We start from the raw sequence: 23,797 nt of genomic DNA, 5'->3' as shown, positions 1-23,797 counted from the left end.
CACAAAAAATGCATCTTTGATGGAGTGACCCCTAACCTCCTGCTGCTCGCATATTTCCGATACGTAGATGGTACATTTGCTATATTTAAATCTGCAGTTGCATGTAAGAATTTCCTTAAACACCTTAATGGGTTCCATGCTGTGCTCAAATTCACCTTTGAAATGGAGCAGTCAGATGAGCTCCCTTTCCTCGATGTGCTAAGATTGGCCTTATTGGCATCCTCATAAATCATGAAAGCTTGATGCTGAAATCGGGCACATCAAAGCTATCCTGTGGGATAATGGCTACCCTGATCAGATCATTGCTTGCTGTGTCTCATGCAAACTCATGAATGAGCCTAAGGCCGCCATTTTTGGTCCTGAAAAGTACCCAGTCTACCTCAAGATTACTAGAAGGGTAAGGTGTTTCAGAAATTTGAGCAACAGGTGAAGCTAGCTGTTTCATGCTGCTACTATGTAGTAACAACATGAGTGATAATCTCCACTAACAGGATGCTGCCATCAAGCCAAAAAGACATTCTGCCTACAACAGTACTGAGTAATGTGGTATATGAATTTGAATGTGATGCCAGGTATGTGGGCTGTAAGTCCCAATGACTGGTGGATTGCATCAAATACCACATCCCTTCAGCTGTTCACAACAGGCAAAGTACTGACCATACTCAACCAGCTTATGCTTGTAAAATTTAGAACATAATGTCCAATATTAGGTGCGATTCCGTGATTGGACAACACTTACTAAACAATCTCGATTGTGCTAAGAATCAATTTATATTACTTCGCAAAGAGAAAGAACATGTCCATGTATTGCACCCTTTCTAGCTAAACAAAAGCTGGAGATAGCCATTCCCTGGTGCATTCTCCATGACAATGCCTCTACCAATCAGAATCTATTTGCCAGCCAATCAGCAACCTCTTCTCATGCAGCATAAATTGTCGTTCCCTTTGAGATTTGGTATTCTTGCGATTCTGTTCTGATGAGTACAAGATGAAAAGCTTTGACAGCATGTCTCTTTTTTCAGATATAGCAAATTTGTCATTATATTAAGAGTGTGTTTGAAGAATTGGGGCTAGCTCCCCTGGAATCAGCATGTCCAGGCCTTTTAGATGGTAAACTTAGACAGGGCACATCAACTACCATTTTGTTTAGCTAACAGAGTCCTTCCTGATTAATCCAGACAATGACAGCTCACCTCCTTCAAGATTTCACTCAATGACAAGTCTAGTAAAAATATGTGCCTTGTTGTTTTACTCCTCGGCTTCTCTTTTTGCAACTCACAGTAATATAATTATCTGTGGAAGAAGAAAAATGCTTTATCATCAGTGTTCCCTCTAAGCTGTGCAAAGTTCTCACACATATCTGAAAATGGACCGTTTGAATAAATATCACTTATTTCCTCTGTTCATGTCTTTTATCATAGTTTTTCATTAATCCAGGGTGCCCAGTAGTTATTCACTTTGCTATTTTAACTATAGAATCACTGAATCACAGAAGAGTCCCTTCAGCCCATCGAGTCTGCACCTTTAAATTACGAAGCATGTGCAGCTATGCAAAATATGGTAAAGATCCTGTGCAAAACAAAAAATAATTAGAGGGGATATTGCTTGTCACCTACAAACGAAAGCCAACACTCACTTCGTTTGAACAAATTGGTGAAGCTGAAATTCCTGAGGATGAAAGCATTGTAAGCATGTCCAGCAAATTTGACATTCATTTGGAGAATTTTTTCTCACTGGTTGCACATTCTGAATGCTCAGTGAGTGGGCCTTTTCAGAATTCAGAAAGCTCAGAGGGTTTACCTACTCAACTCAATTGCATTGAGTATACCTGATGTTCCTTTGTATATTCTGGAAAAGCCAGCACATTGCTTTTTTTTAGGATATCTTCACACTCACTTTTTCTCCCTTTGGAAGCGGTGGAAGGATTTCCAGGCTGATTATCAGCCTGTTGAACCACATCAGAAAAACTCCTTCCATGACCAACAAGTTCTGCCGTGAGACTTGAACCCACAGCACAGCTTCTGGCCCAGAGGTAGGAGACACTACCACAGCAACATAAGACCTCCTACCAGTACAATGATAAAACTGTATGGCTCCACCAAACTGCCACTTTGTTGTCATGCCAAATTAAATTAATTCCTCAACTCTCTTTAAAATAGGCGTTATTACTTAGATGAATGCATGTCTCTATAGCACCCTGACTAATTGTACATAGGGCTCATGACCCCATGGCCTGAATTTTACCCTTGACAGGCAGGTGTGGTCGGCGGGCTCGTGACCAGTCGGGAATCAGGCTGCTGCCCGGGATCAGTACCTGACCACGATGTCATTCTGGCTGGCCAATTAAGGCCCACCCAGCATCCTCCCAATGGTCCGAAATGGGCGGGCGGGTGGGCCGGGGCGGGGCCCTGTCGGCCAATGTGTCCAATGGTGACCCGGCGGCCAGTTTAAAAATGGCACAGGCAACTTCTTGAAGGCTGCCAGGGAAGAACGTATCTTCTGCATTGTGAACACTGAAGTTATGGCGTCAAGTGCGGCTGGAGATGCCAGGCAGGAGGGGAGGGCAGGTCGGGCGGGCACTCGGCAGTGGCAGTTGATTGTGGCTGCCAGCCTTCATTTAAAAGGCACCGGAACATTGCTCTGGCACCTCTAACCAGGGCCTGGGAGAGGGGAGTGCAGACGTTTCCAAACACCAGGGCCCATGGGCTTGGGGGGGCCCGGACTTGGTGCTTTAAACGGAGTTCTCTTCATCCACGCTGAGCAGCCGGAGCTTAGGACCTGAAAGACCGGCTTCAAATAGACCAGAGAGTTCCGATTTTTCTGAAGCGGGTCTGTTCACTGCTGTAGCCTGTGATATATCCTTTGCCTCGTGAGTTGATTGTGGCTGCCAGCCTTCATTTAAAAGGAGGCACGTTTTGCGAAGCATATTCTTCTTGTGCAGTGTTCCGCATCGCGATGTCTAACAGCTGCATGGTCGGTAAATTTCCTGGGAAGGGAGGGCTGATACCTTGTGGAATCCATACTCCTTGAATACAGCTTCAATCTCCTTTCCTCTTTTTTTTTTGTACTGCTGCTTCTTCATTATATAATAAAAAGGAGTGCAAGTTGGTAATTCTATTATGTTAACTCAACACCTCATGCTGTCTTTGTGGCTAGGAACAAAACAGTTCCACAAGCATCACCCATCCTCCTGTGCCTTATCTGTGTGATCTTTCTTCACACAATGAGCCCGGCAGACATTCCATTATATAGAACTTTCAGGCCAGTCTGACCCTGATGTCGGCTGGCACCTGGAAAAGTGAATTTTTCACCAGGGTGCGCTGGTAATACTAAGAAGCCGAGTTCCATATCTTTCTTCTCAGGACACTCAGGGAAATTGTGAGAGTTCTACCATCCTAATTTGGCATCCGACCAGCAAGCATACTTGGATTTTATGTGTTCTACAGCTCATTATTACACTGGATAGTAATTCAGCCACTGAGCCAATATGAAATATTAAGATCATCCTTTATTTGCAGATCTGGATAGTAAGTGTTGCTGGGCCATTTCATTGTGGCATCGCAATCAGTCTGCTCGTATTATTCTTTGATGCCCAGAAACATTCCAGCAGATTCATTCATAACAATTAGAAGTGATGACTCTCCCAGTACATGAAAACCAGGAAGACTAATAGAACTCCATTGCTAGCCAACTGTAGTTTGGCTAACTACAGCTTTCATCTGTATGGTTTGTATGATACTGCATCAGATGATGAATTTATGCACTGAGCCAGTGGGACAGTGCTAAAAGGGCTCAAATTAACCTAAGATGCTGGTGAAGCAATCTCTAGTTTTAAACCTACTGAATGCAATGGAGTCATTGTTTGCACCCTACATATTGCTAAATGTTTAACTTCTGAAGGAATATGATGCCATTTGACTGTAGATGTTAGCCAAAATAACAGGCTGCATTTTACGTGCCCCTGTTGGGCGTGTTTTCAGTGTAGGGGGGCACGTAAAACAGGGCCTGTGCCCACCTCACCAACTTTCCATCCACCTCCGAGATCATCTCCATAATACGAGGGGCAGGGGGAAGTGGTGGGCGGGTGCCAAAATTGGCAGTTACCAAGCCAATTGACCAGGGGTGTACCAGGGTGCTGGGGCACACCGGAACACTGCTCTGGCACCTCTAACCAGGGCCCGGGAGAGGGGAGTGCAGACGTTTCCAAACACCAGGGCCCATGGGCTTGGGGGGCCTGGGCTTGGTGCTTTAAATGGTGTTCTCTTCATTCACGCTAAGCAGCCGGAGCTTAGGACCTGAAAGACCGGCTTCAAATAGACCAGAGAGTTCCGATTTTTCTGAAGCGGGTCTGTAAGGTCAGTTTCGCTCGTTGCTGCAGCCTGTGATATATCCTTTGCCTCATGAGTTATATCCTTCCTAGTAACTGTATCTGGGTTGGTAAAAGAATAAATAAAGCGCCTTTTGAAAGTTTGGGAATCAGAAATAGCTGCCAGCTCGTCTCAACTCATTTTACCATAAGATGTAGGAGCAGAAATAGGCCATTCGGCCCATCGCATCTGCTCTGCCATTCAATGAGATCATGGCTGATCTGATCCTCAACTTCCTCATAACCCTTGATTCCCTTACTGATTAAAAATCTGTCTATCTCAGCCTTGAATATACTTAATGACCCTCTGAGAGAAGAAATTCCTCCTCATCTCTGTTTTATGTAGGCGCCCCCTTACTTTGAGATTATGGCCTCTGGTCCTAGACTCTCCCTCAAGGGAAACAACCTCTCAGCATCTACCCTGTCAAGCCCCCTAAGAATTTTATATGTTTCAATAAGGTCGCCTCTCATTCTTCTAAACTCCAATGAGTACAGACCCAACCTACTCAACCTCTCATAAGCAAATCCCTTCATCCCTGGGATCAACCTAGTGAACCTTTTCTGGACTGCCTCTAATGCCAGCATATCTTAGATAAGGGGACCAAAACTGTTCAGTGTTCTAGGTGTGGTCTAACTAGTGCTTTGTATAGTTTTAGCAAGACTTTCCTATTTTTATACTGCATTCCCTTTGAAATAAAGGCCAACATTCCAATTGCCTTACCTATTACCTGCTGAACTTGTATGTTTGCTTTTTGGGATTCATGCACAAGGACCCCCTAATCCCTCTGTGCTGCAGCTTTCTTCAGTCTTTCTCCATTCAGCTGCTCTATTCTTCTCATTTTTCCACATTATATTCCATCTGCCACGTTTTTGCCCACTCATTAATCTGTCTATATCCCTCTGTAGACTCTTTTTTGTTATCCTCACTACTTGCCTTCCCTCCTATTTTTGTGTCATCTGCAAACTTGGCGATGGCACATTCATTTCCCTCATCCAAGTCATTTATATATATTGTAAATAATTGTGGCCCCAGCACTGTTCCCTGTGGCACTCCACTAGTTACAGGTTGCCATCCTGAAAATGCCCCCCGTATCCCAACTCTGTCTTCTATAAGTTAGCTAGTCCTCTATCCATGCTAATTTACCACGCCCAACACCATGGGCTCTTATCTTATTAAGTAGCCTTATGCGTGATACTTTATCGAATGCCTTTTGGAAATCCAAATATAGTACATCTACTGGTTCCCCTTTATCTATCCTGCTTGTTACCTCCTCAAATTTGCCTACAAAGAATAGGTAATTTAAAATGAAGGGACACAAAGTAATTCATTTTGGGAGAGTGCACTTTTATTTTACTTCAGAAGTTACTGAGAAATGATCAGAGACCTTCAAATGCTTAGAGTGCCTGAAGTTTGCAACCAATCACAGTAATGTGGGGAAGACATGTCATTAACAATCTGAAGATGACAGCTCTCCTTTAAGTTCTCCATCTGTGAGTATCTAATTCCTCATTAAAGACTCAATGGTTTCCCTTTCTCCAAACATTGCAGGTTAGATGTAGAAAGGATGCAAGTTTATTCAAAATTGAATGTCACCAACTTGTCTGTAGGCATTTCATTGTGATTATGCTTTAAGAGTAGACCATGCAGCAGTCCCTTTACCTTTCATTCAAGCAGTATTGGTTTTGATGTCAAAAAGTGGGATAAGACACTTGAATAGTTGGAGCAGGATGTATAGCTGTGGAATGGGGGAAGGGAAGGTGCTGGTGTTTGATGAGATAACTAGTACATCAGAACTGTCTTAACCATTTCTCCATTGACACCATGTGGACATGGATAACATGGCGATGAGTCACGCTTCCAGCATTCTTGCAGGTGTGTATGTGTACTTGAGCCTTAAGATTGTTAAAATGTTACCAGCACTGTATTGCTAACAGCTTTGACTGTCAGAGCCGCATGCGTCCATACTGCCTGCACCACTCTTTTTTCTGGGGCTTAATGTCTTCGATTTCATGGGTAAGAAATTGCTTTGCGTAGTGCAGCTTGCAGCTTCCAGCACAACCCACATCTCACTCTATTAGCACAATGGTTGGTGCGGGACTGTCCCAGTAACCTGTAAAAAAAAAAAAACTATTCTGCTGTCGCACAGTCTAATCGGCTGATGTGGCACCGGTATTCCTAATTAAGAGAACATATGTACAGGCAACTCATTCCTGCATCACTCTGCAAACAACAGGCAGAGATGCAAAATATATTCTGCATTGTTAGTTAAAGGGCCAGCCACTAAAATTGCAGGTAAGGTGATTTTTTTTTTGTGAAACTTTATCCATTGCAAAGTAATCTGAAAATAATCTGGAGTGCATTTGGTGAGTTTCTGGATTTACCAGAGAATGTGGCCACATTCTGAGAGGGGTAGGAGAAAGAGAGTAGGTGAGCTGTGCACACACACATTGCAACAGCTATGGGAGCAGCAGTGGCAGTGCCTCTGGATCTACAGCATGATAGGGAGATACCCTCTGCCAAGCTGGAACCAGACTTCTTCATTCACCTTGATCGTGACACATGTGGTGGAGGCAGATTTAATTGCGGTTTTCAAAAGGGAACTGGATAAGCTCAAGTCCATCAGCACTTGAAGTGGAAGACTTTTCAAATTAGTTTGTCTTTTTAAACTCATTTTAAACTACAGATGAACACTCCCCAGTAGTTAATCATTTTCAGACTACTGGGCCGTTTATTTGCTGGTGAGCCGCTGAGACATTCTTTTGAATTTGCTCAGACTAATAAACCGAGAAGTAGGAATGTGCGATAATTGCCAGCAGCATCTGTTTTTCACAATTTCAACTTACAATCGGGTGGTGCTAGAAAAGTTGCAAAGGGTCCCAAACCAGATAAACCTCGTGAACAAAAATCGTAATGAAGGACGCAAAAAAACTTAGTTCTGAAGTCATTGTCGTTATTAATATGAAATTTATCAATATAAATCAAACGAGCATCAGCATTGAAAACAATTCCTGTGCCCACTGCAATGTCTCTTCTCAGGGTGTGTCATGCTTTGAGAAACCCCTTTGCACTTGATCTGATGTCTTGGCACGTTTTTGTGCAGCAGTAAACTGTTAACTGAGCAATATCCAAAGGTGGGAAAAGCTACAACAATGAGAATGTATAACTGTCCAAAATAAGCATTAAGAGTACAAATGTTAGCAATCAGGACCTGAATGCACTATACATTTTTAAAGCAATTAGGGAAACGCTAATTACTAAAAAAAAATATATATATATATATATATATATATATACACATATGTATATACACACTACAATGCCAAGTCTAAAACAATTGTATGTGTTCTGAAGGTGGTGGGAGGAGGATGCAGCTACTTAACCTATGTTTAAACCAGTGAGCTTATATTTTTTTCGTGCTCTTTCCTCCACCAATTTTACACTCTGGTCCAAAAGTACTCTGGGATTGGCCAGAAAAAAAGTTTTTGCGAGAGTCCTGGTTGGCGAAGAAGTTTCACAGGCGTAGGGTTGATTGAAAAAAACAAACCTCACTCCCCACTTTTAAGTGTTTCAAATTCAGGAAGTTCCTGGGCAACTTTAATTGATAGCATTTTTTTCATTAAAAAAATAATTTACTGGACTGTTTAATGATTTAAAAAAGTAATAACAGTTCAATAGAGCTGTTTCACTTTCCCTCCTAACACCACCATCAAAGTAATGAGTGATTAATGGGAAAAGCTTTTTTGAGTAAGGCTTTGCACCAAGAACAAGGATTTACCACTTTGTTCCATGGGACTGAGTCCAGTATTAAGGCGGGTAAACTACACTCACTGTGTATGGGGGAGTGGGGAATCATCTTTCATTACCATGGCTCTCTTTGCATTTAAAGTCTCCTTCCGTCCTTCTTGATCACACTATCAGGGTAACCTTCAGCTTCTTTCCTCATGTGCCTATCAAGTTCCTTGAATGTATCTATACTAGAATCATAAAATGGTTACAGCACAGAAGGAGGCCATTCAGCACATTGTCTTTGTGTCAGTTCTCTGCAACAGCAACTCAGCTAATCCTGCTCTTCGACCTTTTCTCTGTAGCCCTGTGAAATCTTTCAGCTAATTATCCAGTTCCCTTTTGAAAACTACAATTGAATCTGTTTCCACCCCACGCTCAGGCAGTGCATTCCAGATCCAAACCTCTTGTTGCATAAAGAAGATTTCCCTCATGCCACCTCAGGTTCCTTCATCAATCACCTTGAGGTCCTCGACCGTCTGCCGATGGGAACAGTTTCTCCCCATTTACGTTATCCAGACCCCTCATGAGTTTGAGCACATCTAACAAATCTCCTCTCAACCTTCTCTTCTCCAAGGAGAACAGCCCCAACTTCGCCAGTCTACCCACATAACTGAAGTGTCTCAACCTCGGAACCATTCTCGTAAATCTTTTCTGCACCCTTTCTAAAACCTCAACATTCTTCCAATTGAGGCTGAACCAGTGTTTTATGAAGGTTCATAACTTACTTGCTTTTGTACTCTGTGCTCCTATTTATAAAACCCAGGATTCAGTATAATTTATTAACTGCTTTCTCAACCTGCCCTGTCACCTTCAATGATTTATGCACATATACACTCAGGTCCCTCTGCTGCGGCATTTTCATTAGAATTGTACCCTTTATTTTATGTCACCTCTTGTTCTTCTGACCAAAATGTGTTACTTCACACTTTCCTACATTAAATTTCACCTGCCACGTGATTGCCCATTCCACCAGCCTGTCTATATCCTCTCGAAGTCTATCACTATCCTCCTCACCATTCACAATACTTGCATCATCATCAAATTTTGAAATTGTGCCCTGTACGCCCAGGTCCAGGTTATCAATATAAACCAAGAAAAGCAGCGGCTCTTCTATGTACCATCTCTCAGTCAGAAGTAGGTAAAGCTTTCTGTAATCCATGTTTTTAATAGGCTTGAATTAAGTAACTAAACTGTTGCATAATGAAATTCTAGCTATGCTAAAGACTAGTGATTCAAAATACCACATGGTTCGAAATACATGCCTACCGGCACTAATATTTTTCACTTAAAAAGCATAGTTTTACTGACATTTGGGGACTCGAGTGATTAATATATAGGAAAACAACATAATAGTAGATTTAGAAATGACATGGCCAGCACATTTTCTTAGAGTTCCTGCACCTCAAAATTTGGCATTACACCACTGCAATTGACCCTGATAATATGCTGCCCACGCCATGAAACGGTTGGCCTGGGCAGTTGGGTGGGAATGGGCAACACTATTGTTAAAAAAAATTCTTCAAAGGATGGGAAGGAATGGGGGTTCTATCTTCAGGGCTGCCCTTAGCTGATTGGTGGTGCCCCCCCCCACCCTCCCCCAAGATAGAACCTCCCCCCAATTTTCTTCCTACCGGCCTGCTGCCTTAAACCCACCACTGTCACCCACGCACCCTGTCCATAAATTGCCCAAGCGCTCACTGCCGAAGATCCTGGACCTACCTATTTCTGGGGATCCATTGGACCACCTACTGCTTCCTCGCTGCAGTCCCGGCAGCACCCACTAACGTGCTCTTAGCGCTGCCAGGACTGATGGAGCTGCCAGCCAATTGCATTGGGTAGCAGCTCCTGAGGGCGGGACTTCCGCCCCAGTGAAGGGCGGAAGTCCCATTCTGCCCCCATTTAGCCCACCCGCAGTGCTTTATGGCTGCGGGGCGGGCTCCATGCTGACTTAGCTTCCGGGTGGGGGAGGTGGGGAGTGGTTGATGAGCCTTCCGCCCCTGGTAATATTCTGCTCAACACCGCTTATCAGTTTAATTAAACAAATCCGTTTTCAATCTATTTTTCAGCTGGAACGATGTATCCTGATATGTAGCTGAAGCTGTAAATGAAGTATGTTTTTGACTGGATGTGAGGTTATACACTTCTTAATGCACATACCATTCTATGTCTTACCTACCAGTACAACCTAGGACTACTGAATAACTCCATCCTTGTCACATTGGTCATGTTATACTGGTTGTTCACAATTAGACACAGTGATTTCTTCTGTATTACTGCTCATCCACAATGAAGTTTGAAGGGGTCCAGATTGGCCCTTGCACTTATACCAGATGGACTATTACCAGGTTATTGGAGAATGCCCTATCTTGCATGGGAGCAAAAGCCAATTTAACTTACTGGGTTGCATATGATGGGGATGTGGATGATTTGCTCCTACACCCGTAGCTCTGGAAGCAAGGTCGGCAGGAAGCAGACTCCTTCCGTGCCAGCCAGCCCCACAACCATAAAGCGCCGCGGGTGGGCTGAATTGCCTGCCAGTGGGACTTCTGCCTCTCACTGGGGATTGCAGTTCCGGCAGCGCCAAGATCACATTAGCGGGTGCTGCCAGGGCTGCCGTCAGTTCCAAGAAAAAAAAATGGCCTGACTGCTCCCACCCAACTGCCCACGCTGACCCTTGATTATTTATTTAAATATGGCGGGCAGGCTGCTGATTTCAGTGCCCGCACACCTACCATGTTATGGGAGTGAGCTCGGGGGTGGGTGAAGAAGGTGGTGGGGTTGGCACCCATCCTATTTTGAGTGTGCCTCCCACCCCTCTGAAAGCATGGGGCACATAAAATCCAGCCCACTGTTCTGAAACCTGATGTAATCTGGATTACATTGATTTATGCAAATTACAAAACTCCAGATGGGAAATACCTTTTTATTAAATTGAAAAGGACATTGTAATATTCAGACTCCCAGTTCTGGTTCTCCTAGTTATTGGCCAACATCTATAACTATGTGCGGCATTTACCCCCTATACTGATCTTATCAGTGAAACGATGCCTATAATACTACTTTTGATCACTTAAGCTTTTCTAATAGAGCTATATTATGCACCATTTGTTCATTTTATCAAAAGATTAAATGTGAATATAAGAAGGAATTCACTACTTTATCGTCACATTTTTTTTGCTAAAATTAGTGTATTAAGGAAATTATAATCTATCGTGGAAATTTCAGTTAAGTTTTGGAATAATCTGCTGAGAAGAACTAAGCTTTGGACCCATTGAGTGATGTTTGTCCCTTCATCATTTCACTGAAATTATACTCTTTCCCACCCCACTTCCAGGCAGCGGGATTATCTTAGCTGATGTATTGACCATATATAAATTTGAAAAAACTCCTTTAGAGAATTCCCACATCTTCGAGAACACAAGGGGTGCTATAGAATTACAAGTTAATATGCTTTCCTTCCTTCTCCCTCCCATCAACAGCTGTTCTGCTCTGTGCCCAAAATAGGCTGAACTGCTCAGTAGAATTCAGTTTTACAGCTATTGCAGCATTCCCGCTGAGCTAAAGTAATAAATTGCTCTATATATTTCTAATCTCCGAATGAGACCTAATGCAACATTTGAGTGAAAATCTCACCTGTCCTTATTTTCCAGGAAAATGAGCTGTCGTTCATAGTTTTACGGAAGGTTTAGCAATTTGTGACCAATGTATTTGTTTCACCATTTGCTTTTGCCCAGAGATTTTCATTTAGTTCTGTTTTAGGTTCTGTTAACAGCTGTACCTAAACAGTAGAAATACTTGCTAATAGGGGATTTACCCCATGCAGGTCCCATTTTAAATAGAATCTACAATTAAGTCCTTTCCATTGAAAGTATGGAGCAGAAATTCTTACTAACTTCATGATGAATAGTGGCAAGTGCAAGGGTTTCAAATAAAAAACTGCTTTAACATATGTAGGAATACCAACTGTTGGACTGTAGTTATTTGCTGTACATAGCTTATAGACTCTGTGATCTTTGAAGACAAACAAAATTAAATGCAGTGAAGTTTTGAAAATCAGATTGTTGCTGCCTGAGAATATTTAGCTGCTGTGTTGGAAGATTACATACTTTGTCAGATTTCAATATGGTTCTGTTTATGTATTTCAACTAAAATTGGAGGAGAAGGAAAATCTGTTATTCATTGAAGACAAATGTTGATTTTGTTAAATTTTTTTTCCGTTCTGTACCTTTGTAGTTTATTTGCAGCAGGGGTTCTCAGTTACACTCTGGAAGACCTTATGCTGATTGTAAAAAGCCTGTAGGGAGACACCAGCAGAAAGTCTGAGAGAATTCAGCAGGGGTCCATCACAGTTGTTCTTTACAACAGTATAGGGTTTCTTGCAATGAGTACAAGTGCAATGATGTAATAATGTGTGTGGAATATTGCAAAAATAAAGAAGCAATTCATGATAGGCTCTGGCAGCTGAGGCTCTAATAAAATGTGTAAGTAAATGGAAACTGTGAGGTCAACCCAGGTTTCCTGGAAAATAGACATAGAAAAAACTGACTGACTTGTGAGCACTGAAATAGTGTGGTGTGCATTGTTTTGACAATTCTTCAAATTGAAGAATAGAAATAAATCCCGTTTTATTGCTAAGCAGTCATTCTTGTAAAATGTCCGAACTCTTAAAGTGTTTTATTTCATTCTGTGTATGTTTTCCAAAATCTTCACTCCTCCTATCTCTCTTTCTCTCACGAGAGAGAGAGAGAGAGAGAGAGAAATAGCCTAGTTAGGGAGGTGATTTTGTCCTAGCTTCTGCAGACAGCCGAATGGGAGCAGCTAGAGGTGACTTCCTTAAGCTCTTTCTCTTTTCCTATGCATCTGATAATGAGCTTTGAACATTTAAAAAAAAAATTAAACTCTGGTTGATATGCACTTGTCAGGCAGAATCTTGCTGAGGCGTCAGGGGTCTCACTTGCCGGCTAAAGATCCAGTAAGAGATCTGCTCTGCCTCTTTTTGGAGAGGCCTGCCAAACTACATGCTAATCAAGCAGAGGTGGGCCTTTCCCTGGAACCAAGACCCCAGGGGTGGAAGTCTTGCCTAGCGAGAGCTGCTGACCAATCAGAGGCTGGTCGCTCTTGCACCCAGCAGCGCAAGAGGAGGCTGTGGCTGCTGCTAGAAGAACATCCCCCCCCCCCCCCCCGAGTCCCAGGATCACATAGTGACACAGGACAAAGGCAAGTGATGTTGGGGGTGGGCTCGGGTTTCAGAAGAGGAGGAGTGCAGTGGATTCAGAAGCAAGGGCGAGGAGGTGGCTCTCAGCATGCATCCCCCTCCCCTCCCCCCACCCCCGCTTTCCGATGTTCAGTCCCTCAATTAGGCACTGAGTGCCTTTGATTGAGAGACACCCCCCACCACCCGCCGCTTCCCTCCTCCCAGAGGTGAAAAGCTGCCCACAAGGTAGCAGCTGTCCTGCACATCACATGGTGACAGACTCATCAGCTGCTAGGTTAATCCCAGCGGCGGTAGGATGAGGTCCTTAAGTGGTCTTTAATTGGCCACTTAAGGGCCTCAATTGGCGGCGTGGCTGGAGGGCCGACTATGGGCCTTCCTGCCTAGAATTTAATTCTGGTGGAGGCGGGTAGGTGCGGGGTTTGGGTAAACCACCATCCTGCCTGAGTACATGCCCTTCCCGCTTGCAAGCTCGCCACCAGGTAGAGCACAAGATTCTGCCCTAGATGCCATATGGTGAAGAGCTGTAAGCACCAACACAACTGAGAAAAAAAATTGCCTGATCTCAGTATTTCTTAGCCACTTTTGTGCTAGTGACTGATACACATGAACTATCTGTTTGCCTTTACCAAATTCAGCTTCCTTATCCTAGCAGCAGGATCGTAGACCAAATTTTTCAATTAATCCATACTACTGATACTGAAATAATTGAATTAGTATTAGTGGCTAAACTGCAAGCTTGCTCACGGATTTCAATGTACTGGAATCTGGACTAAACAGCTTAAAGCATTTAAAAGTCTTCCCAAAGCCTAAGTAAAATAAAGATTATTTGGTGATTAGTGTGCGTTGGCAAGCAGCACAATAGCACACTCCGATGAGGTGGCATTTCCCACTCTGTTGATTGGGAACCTTATACAAGAGCAAAATATTGTGCATGTTGGAAATCTGAGAGAGAAATAGAAAATGCTGGAAATGCTCAGCAAGTCTGACAGCATCTGTGGAGAGAGAAACAGAGTAAACATTTCAGGTCAATAACCTTTCATCAAGAATTGAACATTGATCTGAAATATTGGGCGGAATCATACCAGATATGCACAAAATGCGGTAGCAGGTGACAAAAAGGATGTTTTACCCGCCAGCCGCAATAGTGGCTTTTCGTGCCATATCGTCCCATTCCCGGCCTCATTAATTATGCATTCATGGGGAACACGCTGGATCGCTGGTGGGTAGGCTCGGATTTGCCTGTCACACCGTGATCTCAGCACTTCCTTGTTCCAGGCGCCATATTTCAAGCGCACCAGAGCGCAGCCTACTTCATGTCTTCAGACCAGGGCTGCTCCAGGCGACAGATGGCCCCGAAAATAAAGAAGACGGCAGCTCCCAAATTTAGTGACGCCTCTCTGGGGCGCCTGCTGGATGCAGTGGAAGGTTGCCGCAATGTCCTTTAAGCCTGCTGTGGCCACAGGAAGTCCACCAGAGTCACCAATTCGGCCTGGGAGGCGGTGGCAGTGGCAGTCAGGGCCACAGGAGCACAGAGGAGGTCAGCCACCCAGTGCAAGAAGAGGATGAATGATCTCATCTGTTCTGCCAGGGTAAGTCAACCACTTCATCACTCTCAATTCACACACTCCCAAACCCATCACACATCCACAGGGATGTCACACCTCAAGGGACAACACCACCAACTCTCACACACACCCTCACATCTCCATCAGACTCATATCCTCTGGAGCTCGCTTCCTCATCCTGTCCATGGATCCGCTCACCACACAAACATTCCACGCAGTGCCAAGCGTCCTGCTCACTCAATCCCTCCATTTGTTTTCATGCAGGAGAAGCTGGCTCACAACAGCATGAGAGATCACAGACTGGGGGTGTAGTGGTCCACATTAGGTCCCTCACTCACCTTGAGAAGCGTGCCATTGCACTGACGAGTGAGGATGTGGACCATGCCTGTGGTGACAGTGAGGTCGGCGGCGAACACCCTTGTGAGGATACTGCACCACATCATCCCTCTCTCAACGCAACTGTGAGTACCCTCTTTCCTGCCTTTGACTCTGCTGTCATGCACTAACTATCTCTACTTTGGTTCACAGGGAGCTCTGACAAGGGACCGATACCTTCAGTCAGCCAGTTCCTCTGCTCAATCCAGGTCCTCACCTCCAGCCAAGAGGACTCTTCTTCCATTGAAGAGCTGGAAATAAACAGCCTGGAAGACCCATCACATTGCTTACCCACACCCTCCACCAGTGCAGAGAGACATACCTCGGTGGGACCTAGATCTAGAGCAGGCTCAGATTCATAACCTGGTGGTCACCGCATGGACACGTGTCCGCAGCAGCAGGAAGCAGGTTCAGCCGAGCTTCCCCGGCACTTGGAGGACTGTTCGGGAAGAGGCATCTGTGACGTTCGAGTCAGACGATGAGCCTCTGGATTCAGCCTTCCAACTCTTCGTGGAAAGCCAGCAGAAGGCAGGGGAACATCACGCAGAGCTGTTGGAAGCCCTCAACAGATGAAGTGGTGCCCACGTGTGCATGTATGGAGGTCCCCATGGGAAGGATGGCGGATGCCAGGGAGACCCTGGTCCAGCAGAACACGGACATGTGTGCAGTCCTGCACTCCCATCGCAGCAGCCATGGGTGAGTTCCTGCAGTGGCAATGCGAGAGGGAAACGGAGCAACTCCACGTCCCTCCAGGTGCTCCTTCCGCTCAAGGAGTTAGGCCAGGGCCCTCGGGCACCTGAAGGGAGGAGGAGCGGCAGCTGGCACCCCTGGGTCATCCACTCAGGAATCTCAGAGGTTGTCCTCTCCCTCTGAGTTCCCTTTGCCTGTGACTCCCTCAACCTCGTCCCCTGTCACCACAGAGGGAGCAGTTGGTCGACAGAAGGGCAGCCAATGCAAGCCGGAGCCCTTAAGGCCTCGGCTCTCCAGAGGACCCACTCTGAAGTCATCAGAGGCCACAGGGCCAACCATTGCATAGGCTGTCTCCACCCGTCCTGCGGATGTCAGGGCAGCACCTAGAAGAAACGGTAGGCCTAGAAAAGTTAATTTTAGATCGCAAGTGGTTGCACAGGTGAAAACATTTTGTAACTTTATAATATGAAAAAGTATTCACTTTAACTTAATGTGTAATGGTGTCGTTCAGCTTCACTTACTGGCTTCATGAGTCCTCCCCTTGCATCCAGCCCCCACTAGCAGTTCAGCTGCACGCAGCCAGACCATGAGTGATTCAGGAGCAAGAAGTGTGTGGCAGGGCTTTTCAGAGCCTCATGCAGGCATTCTCCCTCGCACGAGGAGCCTTCCTCCCTCACACTCACCTCAATGTCCCGAGCATTTTCAATGCTGCCAGCTGGGGTTCTCTTTCAGTTGTCAATCTGAGCTGACCTGTATCTCCGCCCACCCACTGATCACACTCCCATGAACCCCTGTGCCCGTCCAACACGAGGCTCCGCTCACTTTCAATTTCGACAACCATAGTAGTCATTAAGTTTTTCCTCGGCTCTCCTGTCCTTTTCCCTCCCCCAGTCACCCATGTCCTTTTCCCCCATCACTGTGGGCCCCCCTGGCATCACCTTCCACGACTCCACCATCACCTACCAACCAGAACCCTTTTCTTTCCGGGATGTCCAGGTGAACGTGCACCTTCCCGAGAATCCCACCCCAATCCACGCTGACCTCCCTGACCGACCTCTTCCCACTCCCAGGGTCCATGTCTGCCTCCGAGTCCCCACCAACCACCCTTGCCATCCCTTCTGCCGTTACCGTTGCACACTCAGCCTTCCACCCATCTGACTCACTCTGCCCCCTCTCATTCGCACCATTCCCTCCTACCACACCCACCCTCAGTTTGTTCCCCAGGAGGCAGTCGTTGACTCCACAGAACCCTCCCTTACACGTTCACCTGGACATCCCCCCCACCCACTGCTTAGTCCCTCCTCCATCCTTACTCCTTCTTTCCCCTGGACTCTTTCCTCCCCCCCCCCCCTCCTTCTGAACTCCTTCCCCTCTCCAAATTCCTCCCTTTACACCTTCCTACCCCCTACCTCCCAGTTGCTGCATTCTCCCCATTACACCCTCCTCCCCCTGCACTCCTCCCAACCTCACCGCTCCCAACCTCACCGCCCCCACCCAACACCTTCATTCCCCCCCCATCCCAACCTCATCCCCGCCTTGACACCTTCGTTGACTGCCTTCGAATCTCACCCACCCGACACCTTCATTTCCCTCCCCCACAACCTTATCGCCCCCGACTCCTTCATTCCCTGTCTCCCAACCTTATCCTCCCCTGACACCTTTGTTCAGTGACTTTGGTAGCCAAAAGCACTGGATGGCTGCCCTCCTAAGCCTCCTGCTGACAGGACTTAAAACAGAAAAAGGCACTGGTGACCTTGAACCAGTCATTTACTGCCCCTGTGCAATGTGAGGTGAAGCACCAGTAAGTAGGTGAAATAAAAATGGGCCTGCATTGAAGAAGAGCTGTGCTGAGGCATTTAAATTAAGGATGTCACATTTATTTGTGAGTATCCAAAAATCTTGATTCGTAGTCACCTGAGTATGTGAACGCATTTCTGCTGTGTGGGGGTTTGTCTCAAAATCCTGGTACGACAAGCCTTCCTAAGTAGACAATGCCATTTGACAACAATGTGGGAAGGCCTAAATATCATTATATTTTCAAAATAGTGCATTTCCACAAAATGCGTTTCAACATCATAAAGTTACACAGCAATGATAGCTTTTTAATTTTAACCATTTGTCTAGACTCATTGCATCGGAAGGGATTTGTCAGTTTTGGAAGCATTAGCTGAGAACAGTAATCATTGATTCTGCTCAATATCAACTAGTTGGTCTCTATCATTTTGTGAGGATTTGTGGGGCACTCCAGTATTAGAATGGAATCATTGAATCTTACAGCACAGAAGGAGGCCATTCAGCCTGTCGCACCTGTGCTGGCTCTTTGAAAGAACTGTACAATTTAGTCCCACACCCCAGCTTTTTCCCCATAACGCTGCAAATTAATTCTTTTTAAGTATGTGTCCAGTTGCCTTTTAAAGGTTCCTATGGAATCTGACACCAACATCCTTTCACTTGGTCTGTTCCAGATCTTAACAATCCTCTGACTAAAGAAATTCCTCCTCGTTTCCACTCTAGTTGTTTGACAATTTTTCAAAATGTATAATCTCTAGTTACAGATTCGCTTGCCAGAGAAAATAGTTTCTCCCTACTTGTCCTATGAAAACCCTCACCATTTTGAATACCTCTATAAGATCTCCTCTTAAGCTTCTCAGCTCTAAAGAGAACAATTTTAGCTTCTCCAATTTATCCACATAACTGAAGTCCTCATCTCTTGTGTAATCCTGGCAAACCTCCTCTGTACTCTCTCCAGGACCTTGACATCCTTGTTGCTCACATAATACTCCAGCTGAGGCCTAACCACAGTTTTATAAAGGTTTAGCTTGGCTTCCTTGTTTTTGTGTTCATTGCTCCCAATTCACAAAGCCAAGTATCCAATATGCTTTCTTAACTGTTTCCTCAACTTGTCCTGACACCTTCAAAGATTTCTGCACATAGACCCGCAGGTCTCTCTGCTCTTGCACCTCCCACTTCCTCAAAATAGGACAATTTAGATTGTATTGCCTCTCCAAGTTGTTCCTATGAAATGCATCACTTCACACTTAACCAGATTAAATCGCATCTACCATGTACCTGGCCATTTCATGAGTCTGTCTCTTCTCCTGAAGTCTGCTGCTATCCTGTTCACTATATACTGCAGTGCAAGTTTTGTACTGTCTGCAAACTTTGAAATTGTACCCCACATACAGAAGCATTATTTGCTGTATTTTCACAGGTGCTAACTCTTTCCATGTTTTCTTGATGATTATTTCTTTCCTTCACCTTTCATCTTCTCCCAACACACATTTTTCTTTTGATCCACGGCTACGTTTTCTTCCAAGATAATATTGTAACTGATATGTTTTGGAATCCGATAATAACACTGCAACCAACTGTTAGAATATAAGGAAACACCTGCCTTGTTCGGCCCTTATTTTGATTCATACTGACTTATTTTCATCTCGCTAACATGAGAGAAAAAAGGGAATCCTCCCCTTCACTCCCCCACCCCAAATTCTGGATTTACCTCTGCCAAAGTCCCGATGACTCATTTGAAGTCAAGAATCCATAGTGAGACAAACTATAGATATAAATTTATTCAACTGTTCGGTTAAGTAGCATAATAGTTCAACAATGTTTTTTTCACTAAAAACTATTGCAGATTTGTTTTTTTAATTCATTCATGGGATGTGGGCTTCGCTGACTGGGCCAGCATTTATTGCCCATCCCTAATTGCCCTTGAGAAGGTGGTGGTGAGCTGTTTTCTTGAACTGCTGCAGTCCCTGTGGTGTAGATACACCCACAGTGTTGTTAGGAAGGGAGTTCCAGGATTTTAACCCAGTGACTGTGAAGAAACGCCAATATATTTCCAAGTCAGGATGGTGAGTGACTTGGAGAGGAACTTCCAGGTGGTGGTGTTCCCACGCATCTGCTGCCCTTGACCTTCTTTATGGTAACGATCGTGGGTTTGGAAGGTACTCTCTGAGCCTTGTTGAATTCCTGCAATGCACCTTATAGATGGTACACACTGCTGCTACTGTGCATCGGTGGTGGAGGGAGTGAATGTTTGTGGATGGGGTGCCAGTCAAGCTGGCTCCCGAAGAGTATTCCATCACACTCCTGACTTGTGCCTTGTAGATGGTGGGCAGGCTTTGGGGAGCCAGGAGGTGAGTTACTCACCACAGGATTCCTAATCTCTGACCTGCTCTTGTAGCCACAGTATTTATATGGCTAGTCCAGTTCAGTTCCTGGTCAGTGGTAAACCCCAGGATGTGATAGTGGGGAATTCAGCGACAGTAATGCCATTGAACATCAAGGGTTGATGGTTAGATTCTCTCATGCTGGCACTAGTGTGGAGCAAATGTTACTTGCCACTTGTCAGCCTTGGATATTGTCCAGGTCTTGCTGCATTTGGACATGGACTGCTTCAGTATCTGAGGAGTCGCGAATGGTGCTGAACACTACAATTATCAGTGAACATCCCTACTTCTGACCTTATGATGGAAGGAAGGTCATTGATGAAGCAGCTGAAGATGGTTGGGCCAAAGACACTACCCTGAGGAACTCCTGCAGTGATGTCCTGGAACTGAGATGATTGACCTCCAAAAACCTCAACCATCATTTTTAACATGACTTCAACCAGTGGAGAGTTTTCCCCCGATTTCCTATTTCTTGGGGATTTAGCAGGGTGCTGAGTGTGAGCACTGGAAATGTTCATGGCTACCTTTGTATCACAATTCGAAACCATTGTGTATCTTTCTCCCTGTACCTACACTATTTCACATTCTAACCCTGAAGCCCGGAGGTTTTTCCCCATCTCGGCCTCTCCAAATGCACCTCATTCACAAACTGCACCTCTTGGTGTCAGGATCTATTCCATAGAGACCTCCTGATTACTCAATTACTGGCTCCTATGCTAACCGATAACAACAGGTCTTTCCTTTATGCAAACACTGTCTCTTTAAAAACCATTACTTCTCTTCCCCTCCCCTCACATACTTTACTGTCCCATTTACAACTTGCCCTTTAAAAGTTTTTGTTTTCCATCTACATGACCCCCTCTCACAAAACTCCTCCCTATGAGAACCTGTACAATTTTCAACCCCCTTAGAATCACAGTGGCTTTCATTAAAGCCATGAACCACATCCTCTCTCTGTGATCATGGTGCATCAGAAATAAAGAATGAACCAGCCTGTATTTATAAAGTATCTATAATATTCAACTGTGGAAGCAAACAATTTTCTCTCCATTGAAAACAAACAAACTTGAATTTATTAAATACCTTTCACAATCCAACTCTGTCCAAAAGCATTTCTTATATGATAAATTACTTTCAAGATTTAGGCATTGCTATTAGTTAGGTTAACACCACAGCCAATTTCCACACTGCGGTGTCCCATAAAGGGGACTAAGATGAACAGCCAATTAATGGGTTAGTTGAGGGATGAATATTAACCAGGACACTGTACTTGTTCTTTTACGTCCCTGTGAACAGGTAGAACCACAGTCTATCATCTCATCTGAAAGACAGTTCCTCTAACAATACAGCACTCCTTCAGCATGGAAGTGTCAGCAGATGGCAAGAGATGCTTCTCCAGTTAGATAAAGTTAATAAGATTGTAAAAAATATGAGCACTACTGTGCACTAATCAATGCATTTAATTTGTATTTCTTGTGCAGTTCATGGGTCAAGCAAATTTGCATATATTTGAAGACTGGTGTGGTGGCTCTGTTGATCAGCTCAGGAAAAATATTCACTTCCCTCTCTTTCCGCACGTGAGTATCTGCTGTAGTTAAGCTGGTATGAAAATGTTGGGATCAATCATTATATTTGCAGTCAGCTGGAATTGTTGAAATCTTTTCAAGTTAATCATTGTTTGCTGCAATTTATTTTCTGACTCTATATTGATCCTAGTAACTGCTTGGGCCTAAGTTTTGCTGTTGACTACAAATCATTCTTCAGTCAGGCAAACAGAACTGTGTGCATTTGTGCCGTTGCTGGTTCAGACTTAATTTTTAGTGAAGAGGATATTTAAATATTTCAAATGATGTGCCTTAAAAAGCTGTAATGCAGTCAAGGATTGTAACAATATCCAACAGGTTATAGGCTGGGAATTGTGCAGCAAGTGTCTCACCCCCTGACTCCTCAAGGCCTTTCCGCAGCCTTCAAGGCACGAGCCAGAAGTATGAGGGAAAATTCTCCGTTTGCTTGGGTGAGTGCAGCACCAAAGACATGAGAAAAACTTGACTCGTCCAAGACAAAGTAGCCCGCTTGATGATCACCCCATTCATCACCATAAACAATGCCTCAGACTTTGTAGTCAGCAGCGAAATGGCAGCTTGATAGATTTATTAGAGTTTTTTTGAGGATGTAAACTAGTAAGGTAGATAAAGGAGAACCAGTAGATGTTATATAGTGCAGAAATTTGGATAACGTCGAGAAGACAGGAACAATGACTGGATTAATTAACTGTGGACACTGAGGTGGATGTGTGGAGTAAAGAGAAAGGTGAGATCAGGAACCACCACAGCAAGGGCTCAATGAAGATTGTGGGAGCATTGAAAAAAGTAGCTGAGAAGAGACTGAAATGGTATGATCATCTGTTACGGAGAGAAAGAGGAAATGTGGTGAGGTGAGTGATGGGACTGCCAGGAAGAGGGAGAAGAGGAAGGCCTAAGACCAGATGGAAAGATGCGATGGTGAGAAAATTAAATGCAGTGCAACTGGAAGAGGAAAGGATGGCTGACAGGAGGAGATGAAGAAGGGTAATCGACCAGCATTGTGGCAACCCCGAGTAAAATGGAAGAAGTCATAGTCATAGAGGTCTACAGCACAGAAAAAGACCCTTTGGCCCATTGAGTCTGCGTCAGTCAAACAAGTATCTAACTATTCTAATCCCATTTTCCAGCACTAGGCCTATAGACTTGTATGCCATGGCATCGCAAGTGCACGTCCAAATATTTCTTAAATGTTATGAGGGTTTCTGCCGCTACCACCCTTTCAGGCAGTGAGTTCCAGATTCCCACCACCCTCTGGGTGAAAAAAAATCTTCCTCGCATCCCCTCTAAACCTCCTGCCCCTTACCTTAAATCCATGTCCCTTGGTTATTGATCCCTCCACCAAGGGGAAAAGTTCCTTCCTGTCTACCCTATCTATGCCCCTCATAATTTTATACACCTCAATCATGTCCTCCTCAATCTCCTCTGCCCCAGGGAAAATAACCCCAGTCTATCCAATTTCTCCTCATAACTAAAACTCTCCAGCCCAGGCAACATCCTGATAAATCTCCTCTGCACTCTCTCTAGTGCAATCACATCCTTCCTATAATGCGGATTCCAGAACTGCACGCAATACTCTAGCTGTGGCCTAACCAGCATTTTATACAGTTCCAGCATAACCTCCCTACTCTTATATTCTATGCCTCGGCAAATAAAGGCAAGTATCCCATATGCCTTCTTAGCCACCTTATCTACCTGTCCCACTGCCTTAAGGGACCGGTGGACATGCACACTAAGGTCCCTCTGATCCTCGGTACTTCCCAGGGTCCTACCATTCATTGTGTATTCCCATGCCTTGTTTGTCCTGCCCAAGTGCTTCACTTCACACTTATCTGGATTAAATTCCATTTGCCACTGATCAGCCCATCTGACCAGCCCGTCTATATCTTCCTGTAACCTAAGGCTATCCTCATCACTATTCACCACCCCACCAATTTTCGTGTCATCCACAAACTTACTGATCAACCCTCCTACATTCCCAGTTCTGATGAAGAGTCATACGGACTCGAAACGTTAACTCTGTCTTCCTCTCCACAGATGCTGT

The 23,797-nt window shown here is 44.6% G+C and overlaps 1 protein-coding gene across 3 annotated transcripts in view; it reads left to right on the top strand.

Annotated features, from left to right (window-relative positions):
- Nucleotides 1-23,797, top strand: part of b4galnt3b (beta-1,4-N-acetyl-galactosaminyl transferase 3b) — a 241,886-nt gene that overhangs the window by 115,917 nt on the left and 102,172 nt on the right. For all 3 annotated transcript variants that reach the window (XR_013580218.1, XM_078568192.1, XM_078568191.1), the window contains exon 4: nt 21,655-21,750. Coding sequence is in view for 2 of the 3 variants with exons in the window: in XM_078568192.1 (XP_078424318.1) it covers nt 21,655-21,750 (96 nt within the window). In the remaining variant the exon portion in view is untranslated. The remainder of the gene's footprint in view (nt 1-21,654; nt 21,751-23,797) is intronic.

This window comes from Cetorhinus maximus, chromosome 22 (genome assembly GCF_964194155.1).
Source record: "Cetorhinus maximus chromosome 22, sCetMax3.hap1.1, whole genome shotgun sequence".
Classification (NCBI taxonomy): domain Eukaryota; kingdom Metazoa; phylum Chordata; class Chondrichthyes; order Lamniformes; family Cetorhinidae; genus Cetorhinus; species Cetorhinus maximus.
This window is presented reverse-complemented; position numbering and strand designations above follow the sequence as displayed.